Source organism: Hyalella azteca, unplaced genomic scaffold (genome assembly GCF_000764305.2).
Source record: "Hyalella azteca isolate HAZT.00-mixed unplaced genomic scaffold, Hazt_2.0.2 contig17652, whole genome shotgun sequence".
NCBI lineage: Eukaryota > Metazoa > Arthropoda > Malacostraca > Amphipoda > Hyalellidae > Hyalella > Hyalella azteca.
This window is the reverse complement of record NW_025947428.1, coordinates 161,954-176,117: the sequence shown is the minus strand read 5'-3', so window position 1 is coordinate 176,117 and position 14,164 is coordinate 161,954. Positions and strand designations below refer to the sequence as shown.

At 39.9% G+C, this 14,164-nt stretch overlaps 1 protein-coding gene across 1 annotated transcript in view; it reads right to left on the bottom strand.

The window, feature by feature from the left end:
- The window catches only part of LOC108672108 (neo-calmodulin-like), a 30,724-nt gene that overhangs the window by 9,925 nt on the left and 6,635 nt on the right, over nucleotides 1-14,164 (bottom strand). Inside the window, exon 3 of the mRNA XM_018159732.1 lies at nucleotides 932-1,075. Within this exon, the coding sequence (XP_018015221.1) occupies nucleotides 932-1,075 (144 nt within the window). The remainder of the gene's footprint in view (nucleotides 1-931; nucleotides 1,076-14,164) is intronic.

Sequence of the window (14,164 nt, the reverse complement as noted above, 5' to 3'; positions counted from 1 at the left end):
ATCATTTTAATGACAGCTTCAATTTACTCTTGATGGCTCGTCGATAACTTTAAATGTTACAAACATGACGCACCTGGGAGCCTTCGTACCGCTGACATGTTAGTCTTCGTTCCAATTGAGAAGTTTGTAGGCTAATTTTACTCAATGGATCAAAACCTCTAAGTTTATAAGAAAACTGGCTCTTTACTTGACTGGAAGCAAGGCTAATCGCGATCGACCTTCCCTCGCGACAGTGAAAGCACGAATGCAGGTGAAAATTAGGAGCAAACGTGAAGAGAGAAAGAGAGCACAACCCGAAGCAGTTAAAGCGAAGCAAACGTAAGCTGAAGCGTCAAGTGTAGAACTGTTAAATAACTATGTGCCGATTATCCCAAATTGATTGGCTGAAAAGAATTAAACTCACAGGCAATATAATGCAAGTGAAAGTATGTTAGTAGAAAGTTTGAAAAATATGGCATCACATAATCAATTTGTTTATTATTTTCACTCCAATACTACCTTTTTATACTTTTTGGAAGTAGAGTTTCATAATCTATTACAGCTAAGTCTCATAATCTCTAACAATTGAACTCCGGACTCCGATGTGACGATTGCAATTCGTGAATATGAAAGTTGGACAAATTTACGGCCGGACCCGCGGCCGGAAAGGTTTTCTTAGTGTTTTTATGGGGTTTTCTAGGTTTTTTTTTGTGTTTTTAATGGAACCTGTTCCTAACTGGACCTAACCTGCGAGGTTTTCGTTGATTGGCTAGGTTTTTTCTATGTTTGGGGTACGGCGGCCGCGAGACCGGCCGCGGGTCCGGCCGTAAATTTGTCCGAGACGTGAATAATGAATCGCTTCGGCGTCTTCACTCCGTACGAACTCCATGATTGACAATAAAGTGGCGCTAAATGCAATAATTTACCACTAGGGAAAATTAGTATCACTGACCATCAATATCGATCTCGTCAAGCATGCTGTTGAGCTCCTCGGTGGTGGCGAACTGCCCGAGGCTGCGCATGACGCGTCCAAGCTCTTGCTTAGTGATGGTCCCGTCGCCGTCCTTGTCGAACAGTCGGAATAACTCGCGGAACTCTGCACATTGAGGCGAGGTTATTAAGTACAAATAGTGTAAGTGCTTAAAAACACAATAAGAACAAATTATTCAATGCTCACATAGAAATAATGATAAGATAGCAGAAGGAATGGTCCCGTCGCCGTCCTTGTCGAAAAGTAGGAATAACTCGCGGAACTCTGCGCATTGAAGCGAAGTTACGAATTACAGATTTTGTAAGTATTTAAAAATAAAATAAGATTCTCAAAATAATAATAGTTTGGGGGTTTGTTCAGCACTTGCTGTGCATGAAGACTTTTGAGTATGAATTTGGTTTGATTTTGTGTAGGTTGTTCATGTGAACAAGACAATTGAATCAAAAAGAATATCAGCAAAACATAACCAAAACACTCTCAAAATAAACATATATAGAGTTTCATGCATGAATTTCCTTACGCAAGAATTTTTATCACGAGCTGAAATATTGTGCTGAAAACTTCAAGTTCTCATTCAATAATATCTTGTATGATGTACGAATTATATAAGAAAACCTTCTACTTCATATTAATCCAATAAAGGAACATATTAAAAATATTTTGATTATTACTAATATGACTACGTATATACATTTGACCGAAGTTTTCTATGCAATTATTAGCTATTTTAAAAATATTAATTGGAGCTGCAACTAGCAGTAGAATTTACTCGCTATTTCTCTGAGACTTAAAATTTTACCATTAAAAACCCGCTCGAACGAAAATAAGTACAAGTGGAACGAACCCGAAAAAATTGCAAACATGAAGCGATGCAAGGTTTATTACCTTATGCATTTATCAAAGATTGTGTGTTTGAAGCCTGGAGCTGGAATTGTACATAGACTGATCAGGCGCGTGTCGGGATATACCGATATACCATGTATTTTTTTAAATTGGAATTCTGAGACATTAATAAATGAACAAACGGGTTGGATTTCAAATAAAAATGAGATTTTTAATTTGGCAACCGTTAATTTTATCATAATAATAATCATAATTTTAATAAAAACATAATAGCTCCTAATAGCCCCATAATTAATATTAATAAAAATTTAATAATATAATAATAATAAACTTCAATTTTCATTTAAATTGCATAACCCAACTTGAATGGATCCTGAAACGGTAGGGTTTTATTTTTACTTACGGAACTTTTGGTTCTAAATTATTAATTGAATTCGGGATGACCGGTTTCGGGTTTAAAGGATTGGGAATAAATGGATTATCAAATAGCAAGAATTATCTATCACGAGTAACGCCGGGCTGCAGCTAGTCTATAAATAGAAACCAAATCTTCCGAAGCTAAATGTATAAGTGACAAGAACACAAGGATGTGAAAGATATCAGTGAAAACATAATAAAACCCCATGAAAATCGATATAAAAATCCGGGCTAAGTTACTTGCTTTAGTTAATTCCGTAAAAATAACAAAAAGAAAATAAGGAGCTCAGGTTATTTCCCCCGGTGCTGCCGAGATAACCAGAGCCGGAAATTAAGATAAAAACGATTTTAGGAAATGAAATGGAAAAAAAAATAATTTAGATCTGCAAAGCCTTTGTTTGCGTAGAATATTGCACGGAAGAGAAGAAGAACTATAGTTTCGGTGTAGAAAACTATATTGATGATATACGAAAGCCAGTAAAAAATTAGGATAGTCGGAACATTAAACCAAATTTATCCATCCTGAAAAGAGTAGAAGGATAATATAAGGCGGAAGGAATCGTTCAGAGAATATCAATAAGTTCAGAGCACGGCAAATTCTGGATGGTCCTAATGCTAAGTAAAGTCGCAAGCGATGCTATGGAGAGGGCAGGCACTCCCGGCAATGATGCTCCACATAACGAATGTAAAGTGCTGGGTAAAATACACATCAGATCGAATAAAACACTCATCCACTCCGACGATGGCCCTCGAGCTACTAGTATAGAACTTGCACAATGATTGGCTTTGCTATAAAAGGAGCATAAATTGTAGGAATGGGAAATGTAATGTCCTATTCACAGAATTGGTAACAATTCGCAATTTTTCTGAAAGTATGTGAACCATTCAAAACATAAACTAGGATTAACACGAATGTTCAAGTTACATTACCACAGAAAGTGGCAAGATCGGGACGGAATGATGAGTTTCTCCCCAAGGAAATGATGCTGTCATTAAATGCTGTGAAATGATGCTGTGATGATATGATTCAGGAAAAGCGCTGGAAGCGAAACAGGAGCACTAACCAATGCGCTGTACGACCGGTATGTTGGGATGAGGTCTTCGATTAAAACATTAGGCTCATCAAAAATTTGTACTCTAGGTGGTGCGAAAAAATATCAGCATTTGATTACGTACTGTAATTCAAACAGTACTAGAAAAGAATGTGAGCATGCCATGTCCATGCCATGTACAGTCATTAATAAATATTATAGAAAAATATGACATACAAATCAGACCTATATGAACTGGTGATCAGTTCATTGGGTATACAAGATATTTTCATTCACCCTCGAGCAGCACCGAGTTCTGGATCTCAGAGCACGGATACGGATCAGTCTTGTAGAACAAGAAAGAAGCTCTAACCAGTATCATGTGAAAACCTTGCAGCCAGATAAGGCTGGTGTAAATACGCTACTTGTGGTTCATGACTTACTCAGCTCACAGGCCCTCTTTGCTCTAATTAGCTCATGAATAAATTATGTTCTGAAGCCCAAAACATTTTGCGTGTAAGCCTCCTGGCAGCGCCTCGACGGGTTATATAAACGCCAAAGTTTCACACGAGTAGGCGAACTTGGAAGAAAATACCATTTATTCATGGATCAGCGTTTAATTACTGTATTTTTGAAAACAACCCAAACTCAACATTTTTGAAAAGAATATATTTCACACGAGTAAGCGAACTTGGGAGAAAATACCATTTCTTCAGGGATCAGTGTTAAATTACTGTAATTTTTTAAATAAATTACTATAATAAACTCGGCATAGAGTCTTGCATGAAAATCAGCAACATTCTGCAAATAAATAAAAATATATAATTGTGATTACAGGTTGTGCAAAACTGAGCAGTGAATTGCAAACTAAATTTAAGATTAAAGTCCCTCAAATTTTCCTTTCAAGTTTCACGGTTACAAGCACTACATCTGAAGCAACGCAATCTATTGCAGACCAACGACATTGCAGACCAACGTAAGGGAATGTCCTTGGTCTGCAGCTGGAATAATCAAATCAAGCAGAAGCGAGGGCCTGCGCCAACTGCTTCGTGTGGAGTTGACAAGCTTGTTGACAGTTCATTCCCGGCAGCAGTTACCTCTATGTCTGGCATGAGCTAGTGGAATAACTCAATGAAATTCCAATGGGACAATTTGATTTTTTGAAATCGCTAGAAATATCTAGGATTGACACGTTTGATAATAAAGAGCGCTGTTTACCGCCCTCAACAAATGTGGTGAGACCGGAAGTGGCTACCGGGTTATTAATTAACGGAAACTTTCTGATTTGAAAGCTTAAGAAAAAAATAACTAGTAAAAATATCCTTATATATATCCGCTGAAGCATAATGTCAGGTATGTTGGCGATGGCTTGACGTTCGTTGTTCTTCAAATGAAGTAGGGTCCTTAATTGAACAGTCATTTTACACAATTGATTTAAGATAAACCCATAAGAAAATCACACAGAGCTAAATCGGGGGATCGGGCCGGCCAAATAAGGTCACCACTCAAGGAGATGAGGCGCTCTGCAAAATTTTGTCTCAGAAGATCCATTGAACATCGCGCTGTGTGGACCGTGAAGCCTTCCTGTTGGAACCTAACATGACATTCATTTCATTGCCAGTTTTGGCAAAAAAGGGGTGAACCATCTGCGTGTACCGAGCTGCAGTCACTGTTACTGGGCGTTCGTTTTCTTCAAATAAATAAGAGCAAATTATGACGACTTTTGACACTGCACAGCATACAGTTACGCGTTCGCAACGAAGTGGCCGATGATATAGTTCACGCGAGTTGTTATAACTCCAATAACGCATGTTTTGCTTGTTGACGCTGCCAGAAATGTGGAAGTGAGCCTCATCACTAGAGAAAACAACTGCATCGTGAGGTAAGTCCTCAAAAAGGGCTTCACATGCATTTCGGCGATCAATAAAATCGTTTTCGCTGAGTTTTTGTGCCGCAGGCAATGTACTTATCAAATGCATAGTGGCAACTGACTAGGCGGGACACAAAACTTCATGGCCTTGCCTTTCATATGAAATACTCCCCGCCCTTTTCGTACAACATCTTGCTGCTTAACGCGAAATACAAAGCAGAAATTTTCCGGGAATCGCCTTGTATTATGAACACATCAGTAAATTATACTATACTTTAAAAAACGGTAAATTTCACGATCATTACGGCGGAGAATAATACGTAAGTTTACAACGATGAAGTAGGACGTGATGAAGAGCATTGGACTGTACAACCTGCCAATTTATTCATTTCGCCACGTTTAAGTACGCAATGGTGTAGTAAATCACAATGAATTTTTTCCGTGCAATGTTAAGAACATTCTCGAGTCTGTAGATTTTGGAATACGAGTTCGAAGTTTTTTAACGTTTGGTAAGTTCAGATCACGTCAAATTGAAGTGATGCTTCAAACAAAATGAAGAACTTCAGGTGAACGAATGTCGACTGAACTCGGTTTAGGTTCAAACCATGTGCTGGCGTCAGTAACTTCAAATTAAAGTGTTCAAGAAACATGGCTTCAACACTCCCAAATTGAGAAATGATAATTGCCAATTCGCTCGTCTATATTGACAGAGGGCAGGCAGCGCTCTTTACTTGATACGTGACAAAAACCTCGAGTTTATAAAATTCCTGTGTTTAGTTTTTTGCTTCGCGATGAGGAAGTCTCGCTTAATTGAACACGCTCAAGGAAAACTCACAGCAGTCATGCTCGGTATTTAACTGATGAGGTATTTTCTGGATCAAATGATCAGCTGCAATTCGTTTTAATTACCAGCATTCGAATGTCGATCGCGTAGCCGTGGTTTTTTTAGGCGACAATCCAAGTCTCGGCCGATAAGCTTGAATAGATTAAACACAATCAGGATAATTAACAGAGATTCTGTCCTTTTAAAAGTATCTCTTTTTTCATTTTTTCCCCAAGTCGATGAATTCCATGGGGTTTTAGGATCCTGGCCTTGAATTCTCAATGTTTTACATCATATAGACAGAGAGAAGCTCCGTTGAAGAATTCGGGCAAGCTTTGCGCTTGAGTAAACACGCACAAGTGACCATGAAAGCAGCATTGCGATGTGCTTGAGTGGTGGAATGCTGACAAATTTAGAAACTCGTTCATTTGAATTATAAATGTTCGTTATAAAAATTATAAATTAAAATGCATAAAGTAATTAAAAGCGTGCTGGCAATTATGCGTCAAGGGCTACTTGAAACTGAGTTAAATTTAAACTTGAATTAGTTGTTAATAACTACAGAATTAAAGAGCCTCACTGAGAACTTTGTGTCGAAAAAGAAATATTCGAACAATTATATGACGGATAGGACAAAAACATCCTTTTATCCTCTACGGAACCAAAAATGCCGGAAATTCCATGGTTTTGCCCAAGTCGAATACCAATCTTAAAATTTTCCTAGTCTTTTGGGAAGAAAATCTTGTCATTGGTTTGAACACGATTTTAATATTCAATTGCGTCCAATAGGTGACATAATATCAAATCCCTTACGTTATAGCGTCCCATGGTCCAGAGGCCGCATGTCACAATTTAGGGTTATAGTTAAACACCAATTTCGTTTTGACAGTGAAGAAACGAAAGCACAAATTTCACAAACCAAGCGTCATACAGCAACGTTATCATTGTTTCGCTCTATAAGTACTATATTTGGACTCCAGCATTCGCTCGCGCGTAAGTCTCAAACGACGATCATTTAGGACAACAAAGAATGTCGCTGAAGTGGCGGCTGGAAGATGAAACGGTCAAGTTTCGTGCGCATGCAAGCGACCTCAAAGAACAATGTGATACAAAGTTGGGAGCCCTTGCAGTCCCTGACTTATATAGACGCGATTTATTCTTCGGGACCGTCAATGAGGAGTTGAAAACAAGTCAGGGCGACAAATACATGTTGAGCGGCGCGTGGTTGACTATAGCGCACGATGTATATTTTTTTATTTTTTTTAAAGACAATTTACATAGGCGATATTATAAGAAATTATGCTCCGTTTTTATTGAACGGGACCTTGTAGAATAAGTATAGTTTTAAGTTGATTTCTAGATAGCTAGGAACCATAAAGGAGGGAGGATTTTGGAGGCGTGAGCGATTGGTGATACCTAACAGTGTTCTGGACTGTTGATTTCTTTATCAACTTTCGAGTGCAATATCATCCTATCTCTTACTAACTAACTTGAATTAATGCATGACATGGGCCCTTTTGGCATTTAATGCATGCAACGATACCTCTTTGGTTTGGCCCAACAATTTAAAGTCGTCTTTGACGCATTACTTTGGCAGTATTGCCGGCTTCAGCTGGAAGAAGCAACTAAAAGAAAATCGCCTTAATATATTTCTGACGAATATTCACGATCTTACAAAAGTTAGAACTGACTTGGACTTCGCAATTATTACAAGCGGACAAGAGAGAGCGGAGATCCTTTGTGTTCGGTTCAGAGACCATTTGTATGGCAGAGAGCGGCCGAGGAGAGGGCAGACCTCGCCATCTTCAAATCACAGGCAAAGACGGTCAACTCGAGAAGGAAAATGCTAGTAAATTGAAAAGCAGAAAAGGCACTTGATTCAGAAGGCGAACATGCGGTATTTTAGCCTACTTATTCATCCTGCGATTAATCATGAAAATATGTTGAATTTCTGCTATTTTCGTTCCCCACATATACCAGGAATTGGTTGAGTCATGATATTATTTGGTATGCACATGATGTCGTAAAGTCGGGATGCTATGTACCGGTTGAAGCCTTTTATAATGTTTTTGATCATTTAAACATCATCGAATTGGAGTGGAAATAATTATTCTATATGTGCATTTTGCATAGCAGTAGTAAATGAGGGCCAATATTGTGAGCAATTCTCAGTAATAATGCTACTTAGCGGCGTGAAATTGAATAACATCGCAAATTTTCCAATAAATAAATAGAATAATGCTGTCTTAGGAAACAACACCTCCTCTAAAATCCTATCAGATTTAATTAAAATTGGATCGTCATGGCGCTCAAAATTGCTTTAAAAATTGGCCAGAATTTCCATCTGTTTGACACCGCACCAACAGGACACAGTACGGCTAATTGCCAAGACCCTCAATGGTTTATTTAATATTAAACGAATTGCAGGCTTCAGGGGCTTCAACGCAGACAAATTTAAATAGACTATTAAAATGCTAATAACTGAAACACGGCTCACGAACATAAGCGTTTCCTGTTTTTTTAAATACAACTCATTAAAAAATAGCTCAGTTCCGAAATTGAGTCTTCGATAATTGATTTAAAACTAATAAATTATTAAATGAACCGGCCGTTGTTACCTAACCGAATTAATTGCAAAACGATAAAGCTTGGTTCTTATTCCTCTGCTCGGGTAAACGCTAATCGAACTAATATTTAAACAATATATAGGCCAAGATATACATTACGGAAAGAAAACTTATCCCATTCACGAAAAAAAGCTCGAAAAACGCACACATGCGGACATTTTTACAATCACAATAACAACATGCAAACATATAAGTATTATAAATGCTTTTTTTGACCTGTATTTCAGATAGCGAGATACGCTTTACTGCGCAAATGACTAAAGCTATATAAAATTTTCATTCAAATGAAAAACGCACTGCGGGGAAGAACGATAAGGTCTTCTACAACACCGTTGTACGACACCCCGGCCGGCGATGGACGCTTCAGACGGTAATCTCATCTCAGAAAATGTTCTCATCGGAGTAACGTTTTCGTCGGAAAAATGTTTCCAAACGGCGTAATGCTTTCATCCAAAAATGTTCTCGTCGAAGAAATGTTTCCACCAAGACCAACGCAGTCGTCAGAAAAATGGTCTCATAATAGTCATGCTTTCAACGGATAAATGTTATATAGAATAGAATATGATAGAATAGAATAGAATAGAATAGAATAGAATAGAATAGAATAGAATAGAACGGAATAAGATACAATAGAATAGAAGTGTCGGCACTGAAGAAATAGGCCCATAGCCTGTTGCCGATTCTTGTACTTTTCGTGACTTGATTCCACAAGGGATCCGGCCTTTTGAACCCGAGACTTCCATAACTGACGATTGATTGCAATAGCTGCTGGACTTATCGCAAGGCTCGTAAGGTGCTAGGCATTTCAAAACTGAACATATGCTCATGCATAGCTTTATTCTCATCGTTGAAAAGATTTCTAGTCGCAGAATCGTTTTCGTCCTATTAATGTTTTCATCGGAGAAATATTATCATCGTAAGAATGCTTTCGTCTACAAAATGTTCAAATCGTATTTATGTTTGCATCGAAGAAATGTTCCCATCAAAGTAATATTTTCGTTGGAGAAATGCTCCCATAGCGGCAATATTCTTCTCCGAGTAAGTTTCTCATCAGAGTAACTCGTTAGGGTCCGACTCGTACAGGTCGGAGAATTGTTTTCCATGAGGCACTGTCTAGGTCAGAGTAATATTCCCGTTAGGGCAATGTTCTAGTCGGAGTAATAATCTCGTCTTGGCACTGTTCCAGTCAGAGTAATGTTCTCGTCGGAGCGCTGTTCCAGTCAGAGTAAGGTTCTCGTCGGGGCGCTGTTCCAGTCAGAGTAATTTTCTCGTCGGGGCAATGTTCCAGTCAGAGTAATTTTCTCGTCGGGGCAATGTTCCAGTCAGAGTAATGTTCTCGTCGGAGCGCCGTTCCAGTCAGAGTTATGTTCTCGTCGGAGCGCTTTTCCAGTCAGAGTAATGGTCTCGTCGGAGCGCTGTTCCAGTCAGAGTTATGTTCTCGTCGGAGCACTTTTCCAGTTTATGTTCTCGTCGGAGCGCTTTTCCAGTCAGAGTAATGGTCTCGTCGGAGCGCTGTTCCAGTCAGAGTTATGTTCTTGTCGGAGCACTTTTCCAGTCAGAGTAATGTTCTCGTCGGAGCGCCGTTCCAGTCAGAGCTATGTTCTCGTCGGAGCGCTTTTCCAGTCAGAGTAATGTTCTCGTCGGAGCACCGTTCCAGTCAGAGTTATGTTCTCGTTGGAGCGCTTTTCCAATCAGAGTAATGTTCTCGTCGGAGCGCTGTTCCAGTCAGAGTAATGTTCTCGTCGGAGCGCTTTTCCTGTCAGAGTAATGATCTCGTCGAAGCGCTGTTCCAGTCAGAGTAAAGACCCGTAACTCTGTTTCCGGTAGCACAGATGGAGCAGGTATCCCTGAGGCCCCGGGCCTGCGCTGCGTCCCAGTGAAAATTTACAGACGCGGCAGCTTCTGATTTGGAGTACCAGAAGCTGGGGCGACTCTAAATTTTGTTAGGGGTGAGGCTCCAATTAAAGGGAAGCAGCGAGAGGCCCTCGGCGCTGTGGCTGAGGCCCTCGCATTCCAATGCACCTAAAGGCAAGCTTCAAATATTGTTCAATTTTGACTGAGCGAAACATTTTTTTTGTCGAATACTTTCGAAACGAATGAATTTTTCAGTGAGGATTTGCACGAACCAAGATTATTTGTGAACTATCCTCCAAACAAATTTATCAATTGAAAAATGTGACTGTGAACTGGAAAAGAAAATTATTTTTAACAACCGCTGAAAAATTCTCTTCGCAAGTCATTTTGGTAGAGATCAACGTTAACGTACGTTGAAGATCCATTATTGTTGCCATCGCAGCGCATGAAAACGATAAAAAATCTAACTAAGAGAGCAATTAAAGTATAAGTGTAAAATCTAGATTTTTTAGCCAAACACGGAACAAACATGAGTCTGAGACTGTCGTACCACGACTGGCAACAATAATTGTGTTCTGACTCGCCTACATTCAAAGCTCGCATAGCACGGTTGGTAAGATTAAAAAATCAAAACAACTTAAAGGCAATTGCGTCATCGCTAAAACACAGCGGCATCGAGCGACCGTGCAGGCATATTTCCAGTCAAACTCGCGGGCGTATCGAATCCGACGAAAACAAACAGAGAAAGCAATCGGCACGGAGTCGAAAATGCCCATAAAAGAGATACTGAGATTGTCGAAGATCAACGAATCTCCGATAGCGGGTACACGTTGATAAATTGAACAATATTTTAACCGAACATGGCCGCCTATACTTCAAATTTGTGCTCTAAACATTTTTTTAATTTGTAAAAAGGAGGCATAACATTACAATAATTTTAAATAACTTTATGAAAGAGAATTATTGACGACTTCAATAAAATAATATTCACAATCCTTCACTAGCGTCAATTACGAACAAAAGAACGCATCCTAGACGATGTTCACATGATAATTATTTTGGATAATCTTCAGCACGTTAACTAAACCAACGCCACAGCTCTTACACAATGTTACTGAAAAAATATTTCAGAAATTACAGCACTCCGGCAGGGAGGCCCAGTGGTTACAGTTCAGAGTACCAGGGTTGGAGCAGAGAGATGCGGGTTCGATCTCAGCTCTGTGCGCCAGTTTCTGGTCAGAATCGGCGAGGAGGCCGAGCGGTTAATCACAGCAGAATTGTAGCAGTGAGTTGTGTGTTCGAGACCGCAAAATGCTGTGAATGTTCTGCGATGTTAGGAATCGGCGACTGGCCTACGGCCTAATGAACGCTGCAACCGCAGTTATTTTATATTATTAAATTATTTTTGAAGTTAAAACTAAATGTCCATAAAAGAGATACTGAGATTGTCGAAGACGTACGAACCTCCGATAGCGGGTACACGTTGATAAATTAAACAATATTTTAACCGAACATGGCGGCCTATATTTCAAATTTGTGCTTTAAACATTTTTTAATTTGCAAAAAATGAGGAATAACATTAAAATAATTTTAAATAACTTTATGAATGAGGATTGATGACGATTTAAATGAAAATAATTTTCACAACCCTTCACTAGCGTCAATTACGAACAAAAGAACGCATCCTAGACGATGTTCACATGATAATTATTTTTGATAATCTACAGCGCGTTAACTAAACCAACGCCACAGCTCTTACACAATGTTACTGAAAAAATATTTCAGAAGTTTCAGCACTCAGGCAGGGAGGCCCAGTGGTTACAGTTCGATCAGAGTACCAGGATTGGAGCGGGAGCGCAGCCGTGGGTAACAAAATTGACTCGTAAACAGGCCCTGGGCCCAACGCCAACCATCAGCATGCAATATCTACACATAGCCTCAGATCAATGAGCTGTGGGTACCTCCGGCTAACAGTAAATCCGCTTTGCACAACACAGCCACTGCTTCACAGCGCCGGAGCACAACTGGCCGGAGCGCCGGAGGTTAGGTTAGGTTACGATAGGAGTAGCTGCTGCGGTAGGGCCTGCTGAGCTCCGGCCAGTTGTGCTCCGGCCGGTATGCGCTCCGGCCTGTGACTGAACGGCGCTGTTGTGGTGGGCGCTTTGTGTCAAAAGCCGTGAAGATGCCCGGCTGCGTTACGCTCGGGAAGGTACATGAATCGCACTGTGGACTTGGGATATGCTGACCTCTAGCTATCCACCCGATTGGAGCAGAGAGGCGCGGGTTCGATCCCAGCTCTGTGCGCCAGTTTCTTGTCAGAATCGGCAAGGAGGCCGGGCGGTCAAGCAAAGCAAAATTGGAGCAGTGAGTTGCGTGTTCGCGACCGCAACAAGCTGTGAGTGTTCTGCGATGTTAAGAATCGGCAACAGCTAGGCCTACGGCCTAATAAACGCTGAAACCGCTATTATTTTATACTATTATATGATAATAAAACTTGAGAAATTTTTTAGGAATAGCGAACGCAAACAACTTCTCGCGGTCAATAGATACCTTTGAGTGCTACAGATGCCTGTAATGCAACCAACTTCTCAATGATCGAGTATCATTGACATACATGTGCGGTACAGTCACTTCATATACCACCAACTTAAACTCTTTATGTTTCTGTCGATGACATGTGCGTAATATCTACGTTCTTGCATTTTACCTGACAGTGGTAGCTGAAACAAATGAAAATAATTGCCAAACAATTTTGCGCGAGGCAGTAAACATACATCGTTAATGACCCCAGAAGTCGAAGGTTCTCGCGTACCACAGCTTGGCGACCACTGCTTTGATGGGGCAACGTGCACCGTGTAGAGAAACGTTCCTGTAATGATAAGTAAAAGTGCATCTTAAAATGCAAAGGGTTTCCTTAATGAGGTCAATGTATCTCGTAATTAGAGCGCGAAAGCTCCTTTAATGAGAGGTTAACGTACTCCGTAGACTTCAAAGTTTTCTACAGTGACGAATTCAATGTGCCAACTACAAAGTACAAAGGTTTCTGTAATACCATTGAGTGTTGGAATCAACGGCTCCACGGGACGGCCATCAATTTTTCGTACATGTAAGAAGCACACATTAAAAAGAGTTTGTTCTGCTTTAAGATCATTATGTTGGCTGTATCATAATACTTGTTTCATCACATAACTGATCCACTATTTAAATTCAGACTCGTTAAAGTGGGTGTGGAATGGCGTGGGTATACATAACGGTATACAGCGCAACGTGCACTGCATATATTTTAACTAAAATTAACCTGATTAATTTTCGTAGCAAATGATATTCAGTAATTAAATAATTGCAACCATAAAACCAACGAATCGCCCACCAAGGTACATAAAATTTTATTGTTGTCTCTATCAATCAATTCAATGCATCACCAATTGTCATCGGCTTCATCAGCGCAAAAAAATCTATATCCTCTGATGCGGTGGTCGAAAATCTCTTCAAAAAGCGTCACAAAACATGATCGAATGATCTTCAAAAAGCTAATAGAGCGACATCACAAAACATGATCATGTGATCGCCACGACCTAATACTGCGAAGTCAAACGACGTCTTGGAGTGACGCATGATGAACTAATCCTTCCGCGTGTAAAATTCTAAAGGCTGACGAGCTGCTAATGCTCGAGGCTCTCAAAAGTTTTCAGGCAAAGACCCTCAAAGTTACTATTTGAGCCCGACTTG